This window comes from Peromyscus leucopus, chromosome 23 (assembly GCF_004664715.2).
Source record: "Peromyscus leucopus breed LL Stock chromosome 23, UCI_PerLeu_2.1, whole genome shotgun sequence".
In the NCBI taxonomy this organism is placed as follows: Eukaryota; Metazoa; Chordata; class Mammalia; order Rodentia; family Cricetidae; genus Peromyscus; species Peromyscus leucopus.
In genome coordinates this window covers 9393244-9417843 of record NC_051082.1, presented here as the reverse complement: position 1 = coordinate 9417843, position 24600 = coordinate 9393244, and the positions used below count along the sequence as shown (strand labels likewise).

Genomic DNA, 24600 nt, shown 5'->3' with positions numbered 1-24600 from the left:
CCCACCCCCAATAATGAAATGTGATTGAGTTTTTTTTCAGACAGGTTTCTCTGTTACTTTGCGCCTTTTCTGAATCATTTAGACCAGTGCTCGAACTCACAGATCCTCTGCTTGCTCCGAGTGCTGGATTAAGGCGTGCGCCCCATGATTTGAGTTCTTAAAGATTTATTTTTATCATTTTTGTGTGTGTCTGTGTGAAGGGATGCCACATATTTCCAGTCCCTGTGAAGGCCAGAAGACGTCATCCCATCCCATCGGTTATGAGTACCCCAACGTGGATGCTGAGAACTGAACCACGTCCACTGGAAGAGCAGTAAACATTCAACCATTGAGCCGATTTCCCCTGCCCTTAAAAAAAAAAAATCTTCAGTTAAAAAAAAAAATCCTCTTTGCAACCCAGAACTCCTTATTCAGCGTGAGTTGATACACATGGGCTCGGGATTTTACAAATAACATAAATAGAAACGGGAACGCTCAACCCTTGTTAGCAAACAGCTTAAGAGATAACTGGTCCACGGCCGACCGGGGAACGGACAGACAGACACCTCCTGTACCTGTGGCTGCAGGACTTGACCTGAACAGTGGTGCTTTGTAGCAGCAAACCCACCCCCATGGAAAGACCCAGATGTCCCCAACAGGTCCCTAGCAGCCTCACACTGTGCGCGCAGGCCCTGCAGACATTAAACCCACAGGCGCCGCCGTTTCCAAGGGGGAAGCAGCTCTGGGTTTTGTGTTTTTGTTTATTGGCTTGTTTGGTTTTGCCTGAAAAGTCACGGAGGAAGCCGAAAATAGCTGGTGGTTATCTTCGGGCTGTGTGATTTTTAGGTAATAATTTTATCATTTGTATCAGGTCCAAAAAAAAAAAAAAAAAAAAAACCACCTCGGGACAAATGACTAACTATGGTGCCTATTAGCTTACCAACGTGAATATTGCTCTCCAGGCTTTCTCAACATCACTCCTACCTGCGGCTCTTCTCAGTCAGCCCCCTCCCCTCACCTTCTCCAACTCCCTCCCCCAGCTTCTCATTCCTGTGTTAGCCTGCCATTTGGGTCATGGGCTCCGGGGCCCCTCGCTTCCTCCTCCTCTCATGATCATGTTCGGTCCACTCCTTTCTCTCCCTGCTCTGGACTCTCCCAGATGCCTCGGACTATACTCCCCCTCATTAAAAACCTTCCCCTCAGCCACACCCTGGAGCGGTCAGGTCCTCACTTTACAGTTAGATTGTCTGGAATTAGCTAATTAAAAAATAAGTTCCTAATGACTATAACGGATGCCTTTCTCGTCCTTGCCCACCCCACCCCCCATGCTGCTCCCCGGGGGCTGCTGACATTGGCCTCTTAGGAGACAGCATCTCTCACTCAAGAGGATACCTCAGGGCAAACTCGGACAGGTAGACGTGTGACCCCGTTTTCCAAATAAAGGGCCCAAGACTCAAAGAAGGCCACACCGTTGAGAAACAGTGGTTCCAGGCTCCAGTCACATTCCTGTCCTGTCTGTGAGGAAGAGGCCAGTTCATGATTGACCTGCAAATCCCTACGTTGGGAACATCTGGGCCTGGAATCCCAGCATGCCCGTTCCCCACTCCGCTCCCGGGAAGCCCTGCAGTCGGCCTTTGGGGTGTGTGAAGGGCTCCATCATGGCCCTAGAAGGCCTCCTCTACTCCTACAGGAACCCAGGAGCTCACCCTTCCATCCTGGCTGGGGGGTGGGGGTGGGGCCACATTCTCCGGCACCCCGTCTCAGAACCGTCCTGCTGTTGTGTTTTTTCTCTCTGTGGTGACACGGGTGGCATCCCATCATCCTCGGCGAGAGACCTACCTGCCCGCATCCCCTCACAGTTAATAACACTACACACCTAAGTTGATGTCTGCACCTCCTCTCTTCCCCCAGGCCCCCCCGATATGCCTCACTCGACTCGTGCACACAAAACTACGGCCTCTGACTCCAGGAGCCCCATCGGGAGAACTCAAAACCAACCCTGCGAGGGGGTGAGCCGGGGCCTTCCCTGCCCAGTGCCACTCCTGTCTAGAGGAAGTACTGGGAATTTCCGAAGTTGTGTGTGTGTGTGTGTGTGTGTGTGTGTGTGTGTGTGTGTGTGTGTGTGGTGTTTGTGTGTATTCCCCTACTTGACTAAAACACAAAACCCACATTCTACAGTCAATTAAAAGTGACTTTTGCAGCCGGGCAGTGGTGGCGCACGCCTTTAATCCCAGCACTCGGGAGGCAGAGGCAGGAGAATCTCAGTGAGTTCCGAGGCCAGCCTGGTCTACAGAGCGAGATCCAGGACAGGCTCAAAAAAAAAAAGTGACTTTTGCATTACTGCCTTGGTGTGGACGTAGACACCAGTTTCTCCTATCTCCTGTCTGGGATAGCTGAAAGCCATCCATTCTGGGGGTGGGGGAATGGAGGTGCAGTGGAGGACACGTGGGCAGGGTTCAAGGTGAAGTTCTTGTGTGGGTTTTGATGATTCTGTCTTGGAGGGGACTCGGGAGGGCAAGTCACCTCTCGCTTTTTCCCCATCCACCGAGTGAAACACAAGCAAACTCGATCCTTGATCCCAGCTGCTCGGGGACTATAAACCCGGGGACTGTACACAACGATGTGCAGTTCCGGTGCCGAGTCAGACAGAACTGGCAACGGGCATGACGTTTGCATTAAACTGTTCACAGTCAACCTGGGTCGCCACTCTTGAGAGTGAAAACTAACTTAAGGGAGAGACTAACACCAGTGCTGACCAAGGGCAGACTGGCATTAAAAGCCAGGTGAACCCGGCAGCTGGGGTGCACCTCTAATCCCAGCACTTGGCAGTATATATATATATATATATATAAACACCCCAGTTACCAGAAAGAATGAGCAAGCCAGAACATGCCAGAACATTCCAGGACATGCCAGAATGTGCAGGTGCACCTAGTTCTTCAGTGAACTTTGAATTCACGCACTGAGAAGTCCAGAGCAAACGGAAGAGAGTCACGGGGATCTAACACTGAAAATCGATTCCCTGGCCAGGGCCACGGCTCAGGAGCAGAAGGTTTGCCAGTCACACACAAAGTCCTGGGTTTGATCCCAGTATGGCAGCACAAACCAAGAAAACAACTGCCACCAGCCTGTCCTCCCTTCCAGAGAGGTGACAGAATACAATTCAGAGGTGAGCATGAAGAGGAAGCGGGACGGAGCTGAAAGAAATCCCATCCTGAAGGCAAACGTGGCTGGGAGACAAGGTTCCACGAAGCTGCTGAGATAAAATCTTGAGACTCATGTCTGACGCTAGGGCAACCTGAACCAACCCACAGAACGCCGGGGCCTACTGTGAGGCTCCGTGAAAGAAGTGTGCATTAACAGGTGGCCTAAAACCCAAGTTTCAGTTAGTGCTGACAACCGCCCACCCCTGCGAGCCTCGGACGTTGACCCGCCTTCGGGACGCTCTTCGGCATGGCTACCACATCCGGCTCCCACCGAGAGTGGCTGGGAAACTCTAGGCTGGAGGAAGAGCTTAACTAGTGTTTGCCTCTGGCACACGGCCAGGAGCGGAGCGCAGTAAAGAATGAGCGGGTGGTGTGAAGCACATTTCCAGGTCCCCACCGGCTTCCGTGACGGCCAAGGGAAAGGCTCCCCTGCCCCAAGGCTGAGGGGTTTCAACAGGGGCACAGTGACAGGAAACCCCACTGGGACAGTCATCTGGGGAATTCAGGCCTCCCGACTACCATGTCAGGTATATGAACAACCATAAGGGCTCAATGGGGACCAGCGCCCCCCACGTGAGGCTCTACATACCCCTAGATGTTGGGATATGCACACAAGGCCTGCCGGTCCGATGTTGAAAACAACCAAAAGTAAGTCCGTACACCCACACTCCTGGAGACAACCTTGCAGCTGGGCGCAGGAGCGACGTCACTTGTTGACTCAAGTCAGGAATCAAGCACAGCAGTCACCTCCTCGAGCGCACCCGACTGGACAGGCAAAGGTGTCCTGCACAACACACGGCACCTCCCACCGCTCTGAAAAGTCATTAAGTAACTACAACCTAGGATCAAGCGCCCAGCCCCTGACCAGCAGGCTCAGGGCCCTGTAAGGTGCCAGGGCCTCGTCCGACCTGCTCTACAGGACAGCTCCGTCCATCCGCTCCAGCGGGTGGTGAGGGAGCCAGAGACACTCGATGCCACGAGACACGGTCAAGGCCAGGATCCTTGTGTGCCTGCCTTTCTCCTTCGTCATCTCACGTGGACCAGACTGGTTCTGGGTGTGTCTCTCCATCAGGCCTCACGCGGGGAAGAGTTCCGGCGGGCTCTCTCCATAGCAGTACTTGGCTATGGGGTCGCGGTAAGTGTTCTCATGCTGCACGCTCTGTTGGCGAAGGAAGACGGGAGAATGATAGAGAGGGTCAGCCACACACTCCCTGCCCATTCCACCTCCGGCACGCCTTGGGGTTTCAAGGAACTTTCTGGAATAAAGGCGCTGGGTTTGAGCTCTAGCACCTCATAAAAATGGGTGGAGCGGTGCCCATCAGTGATCCCGGCATTGGGGGAATAGAAACTCGGGGTCATTCTTAGCAGTACAGTGAACCTGAGACCAGCCTAGCCACAGGAGTCTCAAACATCAAAACAAGGGCAAGGTGAGATGGCTCAGGAGCTAACACAGACAGCGGCTGCCTCCGGGCCTGAGGACCTCGGTTTGATCTCTGGGACCCACATGGGAGAACGAGAAGCAGACTCTACAGGCTGCCCTCTGACCCCCATGCACACACGGTGGTAACGCCCACACACGTGCGCAATCGTAAGTATGAAAAGAACGCACAAAGCAATCTGAAACGGATGGCCGCGTGGTGGGATCGACACCTGACCCCGTGGTCGGAGAGATCCAGTCCCTGGTAAGGAGCCCTGCAAGGGACTCGGGAGGTGACGCCACTTCAAACGGCAGACATACGCTAAGAGTCTGTGCGCGAGCCAAGCGCCCTCCCCAAGAGCCTCTCTGGCTGGGCTCGGCAAGTGAAGCTGAGTCCAGACAATCCCCCCCCACACACACACCGTCGGGGGTAGACTTCCAGCAATTTCTTGTCGTATGAGCAGTTTGAGCTTTTGGCTGCTCTAGAGCTCATTAATTAGTCTCTACCAAAGCTATGCACCCTGTTAATCCCACTCAACAGACTCGAAGCCCAGGCTCTGGGCACACGAACCAAGCGGCCACTGAGAATCGTCTCCGCTTGCACAATAGTCGGCTACAGGAAGCTGCTAGAGTATCAGTTCCCCTTTCCAGTGTTAGCCAGGAAGAGCAAATGAATCTACTGAGTCCCCTCACGCTTCCCTTTACACCCATTTACCTGGGAAGCTTCCCACCAAGACCAGTGGAATTTCACCTTCTCAGCGCTCCCTCTATCCTGACCCGGGATGGTCTCAACAGTGGACTAGAGATGGAAAAGGGAATTACCAGGCACAAACCCAAAGTTTATAGAGGGCCAGAGACGGACACAAGCCAGTTATCCCAGAGGAGTATGCTTGTGCAAGAGACAGCTTACACAGAGCAGTGACAGGTGCCCAGCCACAAAGGCAGGGAACCGGGGCAGGCGAGATGGCTCAGCATGGGAAGGTGCTTGCCGCCAAGGCTAGTGACCTGAGTTTGAGCCTCAGGACCCACATGGTGTATGGAGAGAACAGACCCTCACGAGCTGTCCCCTGACTTGTATGCATGTGCCTCCCCAAGCCCAAAACGAACGTAGAAGGGGAAATACCCAAAGGTGGGGGGCAGAGGCCTTCCGGGGCACTCCATGGGTGGCGGGTGCACGTCAAGAGAGCAGAGCACTCAAGATGAGGTAGTGTGTGCTCACCGAGAGCGTTACAAACCTCAGACTGACCCACGTGCCTTTAAATCCCCACCGCCTACCCCTGGGTTCCAGAATCATCCATGGCTCTGCCGAGGGACAAGGGACTGCCCTCTCAATGACCAGCTACTGGATCTAAATATCTCGCCTACCCACCCCCAAGCAGCAGAACGTGGTGTCGACGAAGCCCCTTTCCACCCTGGGTCTGTCCAGAGTGATCGGCTAGTGTCCTCCAGCTCTGCCTCCCTCCCTCCCTCCCACCTCCCCTAGCGAGGGCCAGCACCGCTTCTGACCTGGGATGAAGTCCTGCACTTCGCCAAGCACAGTTCGAAGTGGTCTTCAACCGCCATGAAGAGGTTCTGGAAGGCCACCGCTGCCCGGTTGAGGAAGCGCTCCAGTAGAAGTTGCTATGGAAACAAGGGGTATTCAGTCCTGACAGTCACTGCAGGCCAAGCTAGCCCACCAGGAGGGACAGAGAGCGCCATTCTCTCATTCACCAGACACCTGGTTAGCAATAGCATGGTCCTCTCTGCAAAGGGACCATGAGTCGGGGGCCAGCTCGCCTCTCGGGAGAGGCCAGTGCACCCACAGAGCTCTTCTCAAGCACCCCAGGGGATGTCTAGCTCTCCCCCTCACCTTGCTGGGCTGCAGACAGCAGGAGACACAGTACTCATAGGCTTCGCAGCAGCCATTGGCCAGGCACCCTTCACAGGAGTACTGCTTGGCGCTTGGGACACCGACATCACAGCAGCCATTGGCCAGCAGGTCCTTCCTCTCGCAGACATAGCCTGCAAGTCAGAGACGCATCCTGAGCGCCAGGGCTGGCTTCATCCAGGCAGACGATTACGGGGAAAGTCGGGTTCCTCCGTGATCACTAGATCCACCTTGTCACCACGCTCAACCACTTTCCAGTCTCCTGCATAAGTTGTGAGCTCATCACCACGCCAAGCCACGCCCGTGCGGTTGGCTGGGCGCTAACATAAGCAGGCAATCTTTCACCTGGGCCTCTCTTAAAAAGTCTAAGACGGGGCTGGAGACGATGGCTCCGAGGTGAAGAGCGCTGGCTGCTCTTCCTGAGGTCCTGAGTTCAAGTCCCAGCAACTACCTCTAGTGGGATCTGATGCCCTCTTCTGGCATAAAGGCGTACATGCATCTAGAGCACTCATATACATAAAGTAAATGTTTTTTAAAAGTTTAAAACAGAAACAGCAAGGCACCCATTCATAAAAAAGCATGTGCTTTGCAGATTCAAAAAGCAAGCACACCGCTTTTGATGGCTTATGCATGCTCGCTGCTTCTGTGGCCATTTGAAGGGACAGTCCACCTTCCTAACTCTGCCTCCTGGAGTGTTTGTACACAAACATGGGGCAGGGGCACGGCCACCTCCTAGAATTAGGGATGAAGTTCTCAGATCCGTGAGGAGGAGAAAAACTTAATTCGCTCCACAACTGAGAAACCCCATCACATAGATATGAATGTCCAGTGTCAGCCAGGCCACCTTACTGAAACTGCTTTACTACCCAGAGTTTCTAGACAGACAGTTCCCTGCATCCTTTGGGAACAGGACAGAAAAATCTAAGTATAAGTCATGAGAGCCATCACCCAACCCCAGACATGCTCCCAGTGGCCATTCAGGCCTGAAGGCATATATGTACATATATACATACATATGCATACAAGTATATGCAGGGGCCCTCGGGTAGGTGTGTGGGCTCTCATGTGTAGGCAAGTGCCCTCTGGTATGGGCAGGGGGCCTCTGATGTGTGTGTGTATGTGAAGGGCTTCAGGTATGTGCAGGGGCCCTCAGGTGTGTGCAGAGGCCTTCAGGTGTGTGCATGGGCCCTCAGGTGTGTGTGTGGGGGGGCCCTTAGGTATTCATGTGGGTCCTCAGGCATGCATGTGGGCCCTCAGGTGTGTGTGTGGGGGGGGCCCCGGGTGTGTGCATGGCCTCAGGTGTGTGTGGGGGGGCCTTAGGTATTCATGTGGTCCTCAGGCATGCATGTGGCCCTCTGGTGTGTGTGGGGGGCCCCGGGTGTGCACAGCGGCCCTCTGGTGTGTGTAGGGGGGCCCCCCGGGTGTGTGCAGGGGCCCCTGGGTGTGTGCAGGGGCCCGCAGGTGCTCAGCAGCTGTTCCTAGCACTAGCCCGTGTGAGCGCCCCAGCTCTGTCCTCAGAGAACAAGGCTGGCGGAGGATAACTTGTTTTCGGAACTGCTCTGGAAAACAAGGTCTGTGCAGGAGCGGCTGGCGCTGGCAGAACACTGACACCAGAGGGGACACCAGAGGGCCCTCGCTCAACACTTGGGGACCAGGAGAGAGCCATTCCCACCACCTGGGAGCTGGCGCTTCTGTTGTGATTCTGCGACTGCGTCTCCTGAGTGAAGAGACAAAAGCACTCTCTGGTGTCCTGGTAAACGCTTCCTTCCCAGCTGCCCCCACTCACGCTGTTGACAAGGATTCTAAACGGAATTCCCAGGGAGTCAGCACGCTCCCCAGGATCCCATCCCTGATGACAACAATAAAGCAACTCTCTGCATCACGGAGATTCTTCCCACTGCCAACTCCCGGCACTCGGCCTTGAACTCCGGTGCTCACCTCCCGATGACCAGGTCTAACTTCTGAGGAGAAGCAAGCTCACCCAGGCCTCTCACCGTGTATCAGAAATCATGAAAAAGTTACCTTTCCCTTCTCAAAGAGTTACTTTGATTTTTAATCGTGTGTGTGTGTGTGTGTGTGTGTGTGTGTGTGTTGTGTGCCCGCAGAGGCCAGCAGAGGGCGTTGGATCCCCGGGAGCCCGAGTCACAGGCAGTCTGTCTTCTATGGATGCTCGGAATCAAACCCAGGCCCCAGTCAGAGCTCTTGACCAGTGACCCACCTCTCCAGCCCCTTCTTTATTTTTAGTTGAAAACAAACAAACAAACAAAAAATACCTACAAGAACCATATGAGGCATTGTGATATTTCAATACACATATGCACAGTGTGGTGCTGATCAGATTTGCAGATTTCCATCAAGTCCTGTGAGGCCAGGGCCAGCGAATGTGTTGGTCTTGACTGGGAAATTAGCATCCAGCTTCTGAAAAGTTGGTGATTCTAATTGGCCATCTTGTTTAACAGCGCTGTTACCCTGGCAACATGGTGGCATCTCGTTGCTAACCAGCATCAACGGCTGTGAGTTTTCTTTATTAAACCACGTTTCCCATATTTACAAAGGCAAAATAAAACCTGCGGCCGCTGTGGGATTTTTTACAGGTTGAGAATCTGAGTGCTGATTTTTTTTTTTTTTTTTAAAAAAACTAAAGGAATCTGTGAGTCTTTGTCTGATCTAAATTAACCAGAAGAAAATTACTGTTTTTGTGGCTACAGTAAAAGAAAATGACAATCTGCCACCTGATACTAAAATTTCCTGTTTTCTGAGTCTATAGAAACAAGCCCTGGCCTCCAAGCCAGCCCCCACCCAGTTATTCTGACAGCTCCCTGCATCTTCTTGGTGAAGTAACAGCCCCATGCTCGATTTCTCTTTTCTTACAAGGATACTTAAAGGCCAGCAAGATGCTCCGCCAGTAAAAGGGCCTGTGTTAATCCCTGGGATCCACATTGTGAAGGGGGAAACAATCCTACCAATTAGCCTATGACCACGATATACACCATATGTGTGTACACACACAGCACATGACACACACACACACACACACGCACACACACACACACACACGCCCGTGCATGCACGCGCGCACACACACTGAAAAACAAACACAAGATGAGGAAGCCCTGTGCCTGCGCCTGGTAGGAAGTGGCCTGGGACTGAGGCCAATGCTGGAGCTGTAGGCAGAGGGGACTGCTAGGGGTCTGGTTCCTCAGCCAAGCTTCCCAGACGCTGCAGGGAGCCTGGGATAGCGAGAAAGGTACGGAAGACGGACATGGGCGCCCCTGGAGAGGAGCAAGGAGGGCAAAAGCATTCATCATGAGGGAAGGCCAGCCAGAGTCCCAGGCCTTGAGTGTAGGGGAGGGAGGCCGTACCCAGCTCGTCCGTGATGAGGTGTTTCCCTTGAACAGAGTTCCGGCACTGGTTGCTGGGCCGGCTGCTGTTGCCCAGGTTAAACTGGACCTTCCACGGAATGGGCTGTTCGCGGTCTTGAACCTGGAGCAGGTTCCGATCTCGCACCGCCCTCTCTTCCTGCAATGAGACCATGGGGGAGAGGAAGGTTAAAAGTGTTTTTCCAAGCTGTAAGGGAAAGAATAGAGGAGAGCTAAAATGGGCCAGAAGGAAACATCAAGAATGAGTTAGGGAGTTGGGGATTTGGCTCAGTGGTAGAGCACTTGCCTAGCAAGCCCAAGGCCCTGGGTTCGGTCCTCAGCTTCAGAAAAAAAAAAAAAAAAAAAAAAAAAAAAAAAAAAAAAAAAAAAAAAAAAAATGAGAGTAGAAGAACATCAAGAATGAGAAAATAAATCACCAGGAAAATAAAGAATAGAGAATATAAAAGAAGAATAAAGAAAAGGTCTGAAGGAAACCATCAAAAAAAAAAAAAAAGTGTTTTCCCTGTGATCTCACTTGCCCTGCAGGGGTCTACACCTCCAGCTCCCCCCTCTGTGCGCACGCCCACACACACACACACACACACACACACACACACACACACACACACACACCTCCAGCACAGGCACCGTCTGAGCAAAGCCACAAAACAAGCCAGCTGGAAAATGTGGCAAGTTAAAGTTATCCTCCCCAATGGCTGCGCTGCTGATGTGCCCAGAAGTGAACAAAAGAGTCTACGGAATTCTAGAAGGAAACTTCTCTCTCTGCAGGCAATTTAAGTTTTTAAATACTAGAATGCACACACCACAGAATAGAACACACGGCCCGAACACTTTCAGAACCAGGAGGAAACTATGTTAGCCTGGTCATCTTATACTGCCGCCTGATTCCTCTAGACCACGAGGGCTCAGCCGGGACAAGAACTCACATAGAAAACCTGAGTCAGGGGAAAATGACTTTAAGGTCTCCCTTTGTGTGGAAACACAGAGAGGTCATCCTTACAGCTGCTTCTAGATGTCATTCTGGCTACACAGCCTTTTGCCTAGCAAACCAAGAGAGGAGTGGCCCTGGGGTGAGAGCCTGGATCTTTCTCTTAGGAGCCACACCATTAAACTAGGAGGATGGAGCCCAGCCGCTGGGGTATAAGCCAAGCACAGGGCAGCCAGCCACCTTTGGAACTGCCTAGCCATGAAATGTGTAACAAAACACCTACAAATGACCCCCTCCCGGCCGGACGGTGGTGGCACACGCCTTTAATCCCAGCACTCAGGAGGCAGAGGCAGGCGAATCTCTGTGATTTCGAGGCCAGCCTGGTCTACAAAGTGAGAGCCAGGAAAAGGCACAAAGTTACACAGAGGAACCCCGTCTCAGGAAAAAAAAAAAGAGGGGGCCCTTCCCATGGGCCTGTTTTGGGTTTTAAGGCAGAGCTTCTCATCCTATAGTTCAGGCTCACCTGGAACTCATAGCAATCCTCCTGCCTCAGCTCCAGGTGCTGGGATGACAGGATTATGGTGTGCACCACCATGTCTGCTGTCTTGATGGCTTGAGTGTTTGGACATCAGGGTTGTTTGTAACTAAGGAGACCCCTGCGCATCTGGTGGCATCACAGCCGGTTCAGAGAACCAGAAAGGATCTTTGTAATTACCGTGGGAGAGCAACCCGGGAAGTCGGCGATGTTGCAGACGCGCACGTCCACACCCACACCTTGCTCTAGGGAACTCCCTAGTGAGTGCCGTCCTACAGAAACCACAGGCAGAGGTTTCCCACAACCACGCTTCAATCGTAGGACAACAAAGCAAATAAACCAGCAAAACCAGAAACCCAACAACACAGGAATGTCTGACTGGACACTGGCGTGGACACAATATTGTCAAACCGAGGTTTGATACCACACCAGGTTCCTCCAGAGCGGCCCTTCTTACACTTCCTCTACCTGGGACCCCTGTGAGCTCTAGAAATGTTTACATGACCCTGGGTATTCAGGTAAATAAAATAGGTATGTACGGGCTAGAGAGAGGGCTCATCATTTAAGAGCACTGGCTGTTCTTCAGAGGACTCAAGTTTGGTTCCCAGAACCAGCACTGAGTGGCTCACAACTGTCTATAACTTCGGCTCCAGGACCCTCTGACACACAGACACACACACACAATTTACAATTTAAAATGTTGTTTTAAAATTATCTTTAATCCATCCTTGGAATAATCTTATTTTCATCGTAAATGAAAATATGCTGGTTGTTAACTGTAGGAGAAACTAAATTAAAAACAATACTATCCTTGTACATTTCCTGTTAAGCTGTCACTATTCCAAAAGGAAAGGTTCACTTAAAAAACAATGCTTATCAACATGAAATAAAGAAATTACCTAAATCCCAACACTTAAAGTATATTTGCTTTTTCTGTTGTTGTTGTTTAGTTTGATTGGTTTTTTGGTGTTTATTTGTTTGTTTTGGTCTTTCAAGACAGGGTTTCTCTGTGTAGCCCTGGCTGTCCCAGAACTCACTCTGTAGACCAGGCTGGCCTCGAACTCACAGAGATCCGCCTGCCTCTGCCTCCTGAGTGCTGGGATTAAAGGCGTGCGCCACTACCGCCAGGCAGGTACGTTTGGTTTTTCATGTTCACCTCTGACCTCTGACCCAGTTTACACTGGCATCACTGTCAGCTGTTCTGGATGCTAACTGGATGGTTAAAACATTTCCAATGATCCACATCATCTAGATAATCAAATCTTCATGGATGCCTAATAATCCATCATGTTGGTGCGCCATCATTCAGTAGACACAGACTCCACAGACCAGCGACAACCCTGGTTTCTGCTCTCAGGAAGACACTGCAGTTCAATGGGGGAGCCCTGAGAGAGCCCTGTGAATCACTTGCAGGGCTGTGTGCTAGACAGTGCCATGTAACCTCCCCAAAGTTTGATCCACCACCTGCAAAGCACGGGCATTTAAACAGACGGACTCTCTCCTGCCACAATCAGGACTGGATCCCCCTCCTTCAGTCTGCTCGGTGTACAAAAGTCCCTTGAGATGGCTTCCCTGTGTCCTGCCTCCTTTTTGTTCTTTTTTTAAAAAGATTTATTTATTTATTATGTATACAGCATGTATGACTGCAGGCCAGAAGAGGGCGCCAGATCTCATTACAGATGGTTGTGAGCCACAATGTGGTTGCTGGGAATTGAACTCCGGACCTCTGGAAGAGCAGAGCCATCTCTGAGCCATCTCTCCAGCTCCCTCCTTTTTGTTCTTTTAAAAGATGTGGCTAGCGGGCACAGGACAGGTAACAACTCAGTAGCTGTAGTCCTCGGTTACAGAGAGAGAGAGAGAGGGGCAGAAACCCTGGGAGACAGGGACGCCCTTAGGTGCACCCTGTCGCTCGGAAGCAGACCTTCAGCTGACGACCGGAACAGCGCATCACAGAAGACTCTCTGCCATAGGACCCCATGTCCCGTGGGCCCCCAGCACCTGAACTTGTCAAACACGGCCATTCAAAACCTCTGCCCAGAGGACTATGTGGGTGAGGAGTTGTCTGTGATCCACTTTTGAGGTCCAGTGGTAGAGAGAGCATGTGGAAGGAACAGAAGAGCAATTCTACCCAGCGGGGGACTGAGCTACCCAACAGTGTTCCCACTGCCCTTCTGGGCTGGCTCATCTTCAAGCCTCTCACCAGTATGTGGATTTTTTTTTTCTCATTCAAGCTGCGCGTGGTGGCGCACACCTTTAATCTAGGGCTCAGGAGGCAGAGGCAGGTAAATCTCTGCCAGTTCAAAGCCAACCTGGTCTACGAAGAGACAACGCAGGACAGCAGGGCTACATAGAGAGACCCTGTCTCAGGCAACGGCAATAAGAAACATCCACTCAGAGGGGATTTTTACCAAGTGCACAGACGCTTCCGTCAGGGGCTCCAGGGAGCTGTTGACAAAGGCTCTGCTTGTGAATCAGAGCCCCCAACCCCCTAGAGAGGTCAGGGGTCCACACATGCACTGCGGAGGAAAGAGGGGACCACACATGGGCAGACGCACGAGAGAACGTTCTTTGTAAGCGGTGGAGCCTGCAGTTAACGCACAGGACTTCTCAGACTTTTTAAAGCCTAAGTAGGAAGCATGCCGTGTAGGTTTTGGGGGTAATTATAACGGTCAAACGAAGGACATGTTCCACAGACGTGGCACAGCACCGCCCTACACGGCATAGTTGGCATAGTTGACCTTAAGGGATCCGCGTAGGAGTCGCAACAATGGAGGAGATATGGCCGGAGGGCAGTGCCCGCATCTGAAGTTTGAGAATTGCAACCTGACAGTAGGGAATTATGGTTGTAAAGAATCATAAAGAACTTTAAAAAAAAAAATTGTTTTTATTATTTGTGGGGGGGACGGGACGGGACGGGACACGGTGTACATGGTAGCTAGAAGAGAGTGTTGAATCCCACGGAACAGGAGTTAGCTGGGAACAGAACCCAGGTCCCCTGCAAGAGCAGCAAGCACTCTTAGCCACGGAGCCATCTTTCCAGTCCCGAGAGAGGTTTTAAAGATGGGGGGAAGGCTTGTATGTTAAGTGAGGAGATAGCACTCCTCAAGAGAGAGAAGCTAAAACATTTGGATAAAAGGACAGGAAGAAACGCCGCCTTTATGTCGCAGTGGCCCTTCTGCCAGTCACCCCTCCTACGCCCGCGCCGAGCTCTGCAAAGTCTGCGGAGAACAGGTCTTCGCTGTTAACCAGTTTAAAGAGGGCGAGGCAGCTCTCTGTACTCACCCACGCTTTATATAATGCCCATGTGGTGGTCTGAATGAGAACGGCCCCCCAGAGGCTCATATATTTGAACGCTTGGTCTGCAGTTGGTGGAACTGTTTGGGAAGGATTAGGAGGTGTGGCCTTGTTGGAGAGAGGTGTCACTGGGGGTGGGGCTCCGAGGTTTCAAAAGCCCATTAGCTCTCTGCCTTGTGGTGGTAGATCAAGATGTGAGCTCTCAGCTACCGCCCCAGCACCCTGCCTGCCTGCCTGCCTGCCTGCCTGCCGCCATGCTCCCTACTGTGACGGTCATGGACTCTAACCCTCTGAAACTGCAGGCCCCAAACAAACTCTTTAATACGTTGCCTTGGTCGTGGTGTATAATTGCAGCAATAAAAGAGTACCACAGGCCACATAAGTGGATGGCAAACATAGTGCCACAAACTACGTGTAAGTGGGTGCCAATCCACATAGTAATGTGGACAACGTAGGTGGGCGCCAATCCACATAGTAATGTGGACAACATAAGTGGGCACCAATCCACATAGTAATGTAGACAATGTAAGTGGGCGCCAATCCACATAGGTAATTCCTTCCCAGCAGAGAGGCTAATGTAATTTCAAAGAATTCAGCAGAGAGCCCAGCTCTATAAAGTGCTGTGCCACCTAAGTCCAAGGAGAAACTTAGCTCTCACCTCAGGCCAGATGCCCCCAGAGCTGCCCAACCCTGTGCTAGTGTACCATATATCCTAAATTTCTGTTTGAAGTCATCTGCCTACCCTCCCTCCCACTCCCACAGCAGATGTCAGGCACCCAGGGAGTAGACTTCAGTGCCCGCTCTACCTCCGCCCCTGTGCACAGTGCCATGCCCAGGTCACCCGGCGCCACTCACCATCCCCAACCCTCTCCCCCTGATGGCATCCTCTCCTGCACTCCGATCTCTAACTATTTAAATTATCCCCTAAAGCATTAATTAGGAAGAAAACCAAAGAAAAGAGGCATCCAAGGATCCAAGGCAACTGGGTTAGCAGCTGTCTGGGCAAAGACCGCTCGCTACACAAGCTTGAGACGTCTCACGGATGCAGAGCTGAAGAGCCCGGGGGACTTCTGTGTGCCACAAGCCTGCTCTCCACCGGTGACAAACGTCACCTGGGTGTGTTTCTCTCTCCCACCTCCACCTTGTAGAAGAGAGGTGGAGCCCAGGCGGGGTGAGACAAGCTGGGCACCCAGCTGCAGGGCGGCAGTCAGCCAAGCCAGAAATCATGTTCGGGACAGGACTGACCCACGAAGGCACAGCAGGCACTGGGGACCTGTGTGAGAACAGTCCAAGCCACTGAGGACCCACTGTGTGAGTTCGTGTCTACTGATGGAAAGCTAAAACAGAATTCTGAAAAATACTTCTTTTAAACCAAGTATTTACTCATTAATAAGTGGTAAAATGAACTCACATTAGCAACTGGTTTTTCTTTTTCATTTTGTTTCTTGGTTAAAGATGTTTTCCAAAAAATATTATAAACTGGGTGCAGTGGTGGCACACACCTTTGATCCAGCACTTGGGAGGCAGAGGCAGGTGGATCTCTGTGAGTTTGAGGCCAGCATGGTCTACAGAGTGAGTTCCAGGACAGCCAGGGCTACATAGTGAGATGACACCCCCTCCCCAACACACACACACACACACACACACACACACACACACACACACGCACGCACGCACGCACGCACACGCACACACACTCTGACAGGCCAGAGAGCGGCTACTGGCCATTAATGTGGAGTCTATGTCTCATGAGTCTGTGTGCAGAGGAGAGGGAAGAGAGAGGCTGTGACAATTTTGCGTACAACCATGGTTGATACTGTACCATACCCGACACCAAGTTCTATACCGAAACTTGACAAATGTCCTTCTTATAAGTTTATTACAGTGTGACCACTGGAAAGCAGCCACGATGATCCTCAAAAAGCCGGACAGAACACTCAGCAGTTCATTCCCAAGCCTGTGCTAGTGAGCTATGGAAACATGTCCCCACAAAAACTCATAAAGTGGGTGTTCTTTGCCAAAAGATGGAAAACCCCACTGCCCATCAGTGGTGAGCGGACGGATGTGACAACTATTTACGGGGGAACATTGGGTCATGAGATAACATGGGTGAGTCTAAGAACATCATAGCACTCCCAAAAGATCACGTGTTATATGATTCCATTTATGTGAAATACCCAGGGCGGGGACAGGAGAGCTGGCTCAGGGGTAAAAGCGCTGGCCACACCAGCCTGATGACCGGCGTTTGATTCCCAGACCCAGTGGGCCACTGCGATGGCTTAGCGAGTGAAGGAGCTTGCCTCCAAGCCTGACAACCCGAGTTCAATTCCTGGGGACTCACATGATGAGAAGGAAGAATTGACTCCTTAAAGCTGTCCTGAGTGCCACATGAGCAATGTGGCTTATGCACACTCCTAAAACCTTTCCCCAACACCACATGAACACACACTCACACAAAATCAATAAAAATGCAAAATAATAATTTTTTTAAAACAGAAAGTAGGTTAGAGATTGTTTAGGGTCGAGAAGGAGGGGCAAGTCAATGATAGCGCCCCAAATGGTGACTGTGGTAGCGGCTATCACACTGTGACCTTACTAAAACCACTGGGGCTGCACACTCAGGGGAACAGCCACTTCGGAAGGTGAACTGTGTCTCGACGGGCACACTGGGACTCTGAGCTCAGCCTATAGGACCCCCATGTACTGTCCCTCATGTCCTGCTCTGTGAACAGATCTTCACAGGGCTGCCAAATGTCGACACATTTCTGTCACCTTATAAAAGCCCCAGACTCCAATTCGTTCGCCTCATAGCTAATGGAAGTCAAAAAGCCTTGGGGGAGGAGACAATTTCCAAAACTCTGATTCTTCACTTGGAAGCTTGCGTTTTATCTCTGGCAGTGGAGAACGTCAGACCACCCCTGGGAGGGAGCAGGCTCTCTCCACTCAAGCCCAAGTCTGAGATGAACAAGTCATTTGCCGGTAACTCTGTCTCCTGGATGAGACTGGAGGCAGGGGCCAGTTTAGCTTGTAACTCGGACTTCAGTCCTCAGAAGGTAGCAGAGGCTACCCTGTTCCTGCCTCAGCACAGGGCAGACAGGAGCTTAAAATTAGTCTTTTCCCAACATCCTTCTCAGCGGACCAACTTCTGGACCTGCCCAAGCAGTAGGAGAGAATGTGCTCTAGGGCAGTGGTTCTCGACCTTCCTAAGGCTGCTGCGACCCTTCAATACAGTTCCTCATGTTGTGGGACCCCCCCCCCGCACCATAAAATTCCTTTTGTTGCTACTTCGTAACTGTGATTTTGCTGCTGTTATGATGGTATTGTAAATGTCTGTGTTTTCTGATGGTCTGAGATGACGCCTGTGAAGGGCTCATTAGACTCCTGAGGGGGGTCGCGACCCACAGGATGAGAACTACTGGTCTGGGGCCAATGCTGTGGCTCCTGTCCTCAGGTGCTGAGAACCACGACCTGCCCTGCCGTTCCCACTCAGACTCTCAGAGCACTCTCCCCCACGCTTGGTTACCGCTGAGGTAAGTGGCACCACAGCTCAACCTGGCCAACATGGCTTAAGGGTGATTTTGAACCCCATTCAGACCTCACAGACTTCTTGAAAGGGGGGGCTCTCCTGGGGTGTGCCGACCATATTCTAGAAGCTGATCGGCTAGGTTACTCTGAAAAGCAAAGCCCCGGGAGCTTAACACAATACAAATTTCATGCTGGTGCGGCCAGTATCCCACAGCGAGCTGAGACTACAGGGCGGGAACTACATACACCCCAAGGCCAGAACCCAAGCAGAGGGAGGGACGGAGGTGAAGCCGTCTCCACAGGGGCTATGCTTATCCTGGCCCTCTGAAGCCAGTCAGTGTGGGACCAGAATGGGTGAGCACAGGAGAGTGCTCCAAGGGCCGCACAGGAGAGTGCTCCAAGAACCGCACAGGAGAGTGCTCCAACCTCACAGGAGAGTGCTCCAACCTCACAGGAGAGTGCTCCAAGAACCGCACAGGAGAGTGCTCCAACCTCACAGGAGAGTGCTCCAAGGGCCGCACAGGAGAGTGCTCCAAGAACCGCACAGGAGAGTGCTCCAACCTCACAGGAGAGTGCTCCAAGGGCCGCACAGGAGAGTGCTCCAAGGGCCGCACAGGAGAGTACTCCAAGGACCGCACAGGAGAGTGCTCCAAGGGCCGCACAGGAGAGTGCTCCAAGAGCCTCACAGGAGAGTGCTCCAAGAGCCGCACAGGAGAGTGCTCCAAGAGCTGCACAGGAGAGTACTCCAAGAACCACACAGGAGAGTGCTCCAAGAGCCGCACAGGAGAGTGCTCCAAGAGCTGCACAGGAGAGTGCTCCAAGAGCCACACAGGAGAGTGCTCCAAGAGCCTCACAGGAGAGTGCTCCAAGAGCTGCACAGGAGAGTGCTCCAAGAGCTGCACAGGAGAGTGCTCCAAGAGCTGCACAGGAGAGTACTCCAAGAGCCTCACAGGAGAGTGCTCCAAGGCCTCACAGGAGAATGCTCCAAGGCCTCACAGGAGAGTGCTCCAAGAGCCTCACAGGAAAGTGCTCCAAGAACCAGAATTGAAGGCAGAGGCTGGCGGCACAGGGCTGGCCGGGGATGAGAAATGTGCTTTCCACTTCACAACCTGACAGTACATCCTACCAGCCACTTTTAAGACCTGTATTTCACAGGTGACCGCATGTGACAGAGTCCCAGGGCCAACCGAGTTGTGTGCAGCTACCCTGCTGTGAACTGAATACCTGTCCCCATGCTGGAATCAACGCTAAACCCTTCACTCCCAAGGTGACATTAGTAGACAGTGACATCCACAGATTGGAGTGTCTCCTAGGTAACCACAATTCTGTGAGGTCATGGGGTGGCGTCCCCAGGGATGGGTGGACTGGTACACTGGAAAGCGGCTGAAGGGACCAGCGTGCATGCTGCACTATGGAAGAATAAAGTCGGCCAGGGGGGCGCCCACCACATGCAGAATCTGTCAGCATCCGAGCCTGGGACCTCCCAGCTGCCAGGATGCATGTGCGTCGTTTAGGCCACCAGAGTTCCCGTGGTGTTTCAGTAGCCCACACTAAGAACACAGGTTCATCCCACCCCCACAGGGCTTGAGTCCCACATAGGTTCTGCATATCTCCAGAGACTTCAGTCATCCACTAGCCAAAGGCCCCATCATGACACCAGGACAGCAAAGGTCAGCAGTGACTATCAGAGGAAACAGATCTATGGGGGGGGGGGAGAAAAGCAGATTCCAGCTCTCTAGGAATTCTCACCTGGGATAAAAATGAAAAGAGAAGGTTGAGAAGAAAGAAAAAAAAAAAATCCACCCAACCAAGGTGTGCACCAAAGGGGGCACCTCCAGGAGCCTGCTGGGTCACCCAGGGGGACACAGCACAGAGCCCTCGGCCACTTCCTGGCCTAGACATCTCTACCTCCTGCCCACCTGTCCATCAAGAGGCCTGGATGCAGAGCAGGGAGAATGCCAGAGGACAAACGCTGGGCACAGGTCCGAGTCACTGCCCGGGGGCGGGGGGAGTGCTAGGGGACTGTTGTACAAAGATCTGGAGTGGGATGTTCCCCTTTCTGACCCTCCACACAGCCTTCCATGCACAGGAGGTGAGGAGGGAAGAGTCAGAGGACAGGAGAGAGGAGGACCAGATAATCAGAGGGAGGTGAACCAGAGGTGGAGGATCAGAGCACAGATTGAAGGAGGAGGGGGTGGAGGGAGGACCAAAGGGAGTACTGGAGGATCCAAGGACTGAAAGGAAGAGAATCAGAGGCTTGCAGGGAGGACAGAATGGATGCACATCATAGGTAGAAGGGCCACAAGGTGGAGGACGGCAGGGAGCCCCAGAGGAGGAAGAGAGGACAGAGGATCGATCGATCGAGGGTCGGAGGGAGGAAGTGTGAGGACTGAGGATCAAGGAAGGAGGGTTGGAGAAGGACGGAGAGTGGAAGAGAAGAGGGTGGGAGGAGGGCAGAGGAGGACGGAGGAGGGCAGAGAATCAGGGGAAGGAGGGGGTGGAGGACGAAGGGCGGGAGGGGGCTGAGGGAGGGGAGAGGAAGACAGAGGATCGGAGGGAGCAGGGCTGGAGGAGGACTAAAGATCAGAGGGAGGAGGGACGATGGGGGGTGGGAGGAAGGAGAGCTGGGGGATAGGAGAGAGGAGGACCACAGGAGGATGGAAGATAGGGAGGAGGAGATCTGGGGGGAGGAAGATAGAGGATCTGGGGGAGGAGCTGGCTGGAGAAGGAAGAAGGATCCGAGGGACAGAGGTCCTGAGCGCAGTCGCTTACCTGCTTGAAGGTGCTGCTGAGGAAGTAAACCAGCGAGAGCCCGAAAACCAGGGCGAGCACCCAGCGCTTGCGCAGCAGCCGGCGCCACAGCAGCGCCGCAAGGTTCAGCATCCCGGCGCGGCGCAGGCGCAGAGACGACCCCGCGGCATGACCCCCAAGTTCGCTCCTAACGCTGCCCGGCCTCCCCGCGGCAGCCGCGCCAGCCACGTGACCCGCCGCACGCTCCGCCCCGCCCAGTGACGCCGCCGCCAGGCCCCGCCTCCGCGCTTCCTTGCCATTGGTCCCTGAGGAGCCCCGGCCTTCCATTGGCTGGATCCGGAGGCAGGGGGGCGGACCGTCGCCGGCCAGAGGCAGACGTTGCCGTGCCGGGGTCCTAGCGCCGACTGCACCCGGCTGAGCCGGCCGGAAGTCACGTGCCGCCCGCGCCGCGCCAGTGATTGGCTGGGGTGGATTAGCTGAGGCCGTGATTGCTGAAGAGTCTGACAGGTAAACGAAGGGGGATGCTCGCCCATCGCTACCCTGCCGCCCTGCAAGCCTGGCCAGAAAGGCTTCCCCTGTGGGCGCGGTGCAGCCCTGGACCGGCCTGGGGACGCCGCTTGCGCCCAAGCGTCCTCTAGGATCGGTGTGGCCTCAAAGGGAGCGCCAGGGTGTGTGGAACCGAGACGGCTCATTCATTCATTTTATTGCATCCTGCGTGCAAGATATGCTCTGGGATTCGATATTAGAATAGTTGTGCCGCCTGCTTGCAACAGGGTCTTGGGCATTTAATTTAGGACGTTGCGTTAAGCTTGTAGATGGATACTTGAGGATGCTGTGTCTTATTTTCCCCGAGGATGAGTAGTTGGGCCAGGAGGAGTATTAAGCCAGATTGCAAGTTCTTGGGGACATGTTACATGATGACGTTTACTTTCTTTGTAAAAATAGCAGAGTCCAGGGTGTAGCTCGGTGTTAGAGCGATTGCCTGTATTTGAAGATGGTGCCAAGGAATCTTTTCCCAGCTAATTTGGCCTTCCAAAAAAAACGATAAGCGACTTAGCTGGTCCTAGGTTGGTGGTCCTGAGAAGGCTGTGCAGAATTAAGAAGCCCTTCAGTGGCCAGTTTTTGTTGGCCTGGGCTAAGAGATGGTCTGTATGGGGAAAATACTCCAGGAAGATGAACCTGTTCATAGAAGCATATCCTTTATTTCTTTAAAGATGTTTTTATTTTTTAATTAAGTGTCGGTTTGTGCATGTAAGTGTGGGTTTGTGCAGGTGAGTGCAGGTCCCTTGGAGGCCAGTAGAGGGAGCCGGATCACCTGCAGCTGGAGTTTCAGGTAGTTGTGAGCTGCCCATGTGGGAGCTGGGAACTGGATTTAGGTCCTCTGCAGGAGCAGTATGCACACTTTGCAGGCCCTGCTTGATCTTTTATTGGTGCGGGAGGTGGGACAAGGTGCAGGGATCTAAGAAAACCGTAGCTGGAAAACCCAATTTAGTCTTTGCACAAGTACTTGATCGCCTTCCATCTCCGCAATGCTGAGGTAGAAGGGCAGACCAGACACAGGGTCTCCTCGCGGGTCATAATCAATGAGCATGCGTGTAAATGGCCGGTAAGTGCTGCGAGGAAAGCAGCACAGACCCAACAGGAAACAGGAGGGAAGAGAAGACCTCTGGAAGGAGGTACCGTTCGTACTGAAGACGTTAGCTGTGTAACCCTGAGCTGGGAAAGCATTCCAAGGGAGGAGGAGCAAGTATGAAGGCCTGGAGCCAGGGAAAGGCTAGCTTTAGAGTGACTGGAGATGAGTCACAGCATTGGTGAACAGTGATGGTGCTTCAGGAACAACCTGGAACCTTCCGACAGCTTGGGTTTTACTGGGAAGCCAGGGGAAGTTCTAAAATCATTTTCTGTATTCCCCAATCAGGATTCATGATTTCCTTTTTCTTCCTGTCAGTGTGTGTGCGTGCGCGCGCGCGTGCGTGCGTGCGTGCGTGCATGCGTGTGTATACACACATGCAGGGGTGTATGGATGCTCGTGTGCAGGATTGCAGAGGTGTGTGGATGTGCATATGGTATCATTCCTTAGGAACTGGCTACTTTTTATTATTATTATTATTGACTGTTATTATTATTATTACTGAGGTAGGATTTCTCACTGGGACCTAGGGCTCATCAGTTAGAAGGACTGGTCCTGGGGGGTCCCAGGAACCCTCCGAGTTTTACCTCCCCAGTGCCGGGATTGCAACGGTACACCACCATGCCTGGCTACTTACCGAGGTGCTGGGGATCAGACCGAGGTCCTCAAGCATGTGCGGCAAGCACTTCATCAACAGAGCTGTGGCTCCAACCCCCAGGGTCCATAGTTTGCTAGGATGACAAATCTATCAAAGCCGTAACCCGCTGTAAGTGCCTCAGAGACTAAGAGTCTGCCAGAACTAGCGGGCAAGTGGGGTCACCTGCTATAGTTACCAGTTGCACCCCCCAATTTATTAGACGACTCAAGTCATCCTATAGCCTGCTCACCCAAGTCCTTTGTGCCATCCAAGGTCTGATGCCTTGGAGGAACCCCTGCCTTGCACTTCCCTCTGAAGAGGAAGAGGAGCCCCTGCCTTGCTCTCTCCGGGATCCCGTGACCAGGTCGCATCAGGAACCCTGAATGTCCACGGCCCATTTCGTCAACATGGAGTTCTGAAGTCCATGTGGCTCCTTGCGGCGCACCAGGTGATGTGTCTCCGTGGGAAGTCACCCCTTCACCCACTAAATGTGTGAGAGGGAAGGAGACTTCCAGGCTGACCGTTCCATTCCCTCCCGTGGGACCGATGGGGAGTGGGAGGCCACAGAGAGGTTTACTGATTAGTCTGAGGCCACACAGCAAGTTAAAAAGGATGGTGTCTGCTGCTCACCGCACCCCGTCTAGCGGCTGTCGGCAGCCCCATTAGTCATTTTCCCCCTTTTGCATAAGAAGCAGCTCCACCTGTGACTCCAGTCGCCTCCCCGTGAGATGGGGTAATAACGCTCTCCTGTGGGATGTAACACCCAGGATGGCGTGGCAGAAGTGATAGAAATGTGGTTTGGAAGTTGTCAGAGAGCCCTAGCCATGTAGCAGAAGAGTGAGACTTATTTACGGTTACCATGGCAACAGGTAAGGGGTGTGTCAGGGGACGTGGCTCACATGTGTGTCGGCTTTCAGGTGCTAAGGAAAATGCAGAGGCGCCACAGTAGCAACACGGACAATATCCCACCTGAAAGGTAAGAGTGTCCCCCAACTCCAACTTCCTCCCATGTGGGGCCCCTAGGCTCTGGATGGTGTAATGAACAATACTTGCTTCTCAGTATCTGTTATCGGAGATATAAAACAGACCCAAGGGAAAATGGCTTTGCAGATTATTTGGCGGCTTTGCATTCCTCTAAGAACACACCCCAGGCAGATGACTTGATAAAGAGAGAGGGGAAAAAAAAGGGGTTTCTGTGGCTCACGGTCTTGGAGGCTGAGAGAACGCATGGAAAGCCTGGCTCCGTGGCCACCTTTGACCTCATCACCCCAGTATCACGGATGGCAGTGGTGGCGGCATGGGTCGGTGGGAGTGATTGACTTCTCAAGCATGGCTGAGAGGACCGGGTGGAATCCTTGGAGGATCAAGTGTTGGTCCGGCAAGCCTGAGGACCAGTGTTTAGATTCCTAGATCCCACGTAAAGACGGGTAGGCTTAGCAGTCACCTGGAAT

The 24600-nt window shown here is 52.8% G+C and overlaps 2 protein-coding genes across 3 annotated transcripts in view; one reads left to right on the top strand and one right to left on the bottom strand.

Moving 5' to 3' along the window:
• Positions 1–2470: 2470 nt before the first annotated feature.
• On the bottom strand, positions 2471–21105 carry Spring1 (SREBF pathway regulator in golgi 1). Its single transcript, XM_028878802.2, has 5 exons — positions 20904–21105; positions 9832–9988; positions 6452–6603; positions 6109–6222; positions 2471–4344 (listed from the first exon to the last, which is right to left on the bottom strand). Exons 1-5 carry the CDS (start codon positions 21012–21014, stop codon positions 4261–4263), a joined length of 618 nt encoding a protein of 205 aa, XP_028734635.1. The 5' UTR covers positions 21015–21105; the 3' UTR covers positions 2471–4260.
• A 186-nt stretch (positions 21106–21291) lies between these two features.
• Rnft2 (ring finger protein, transmembrane 2) overlaps positions 21292–24600 on the top strand; it is a 59404-nt gene continuing 56095 nt past the window's right edge. The window contains exons 1-3 of one of the 2 annotated variants that reach the window (XM_037198650.1): positions 21292–21389; positions 23423–23597; positions 24067–24125. In XM_037198650.1, coding sequence (XP_037054545.1) covers positions 23574–23597; positions 24067–24125 — 83 coding nt within the window. In that variant the 5' untranslated portion in view covers positions 21292–21389; positions 23423–23573. The other variant, XM_028878804.2, reaches the window with a different exon arrangement.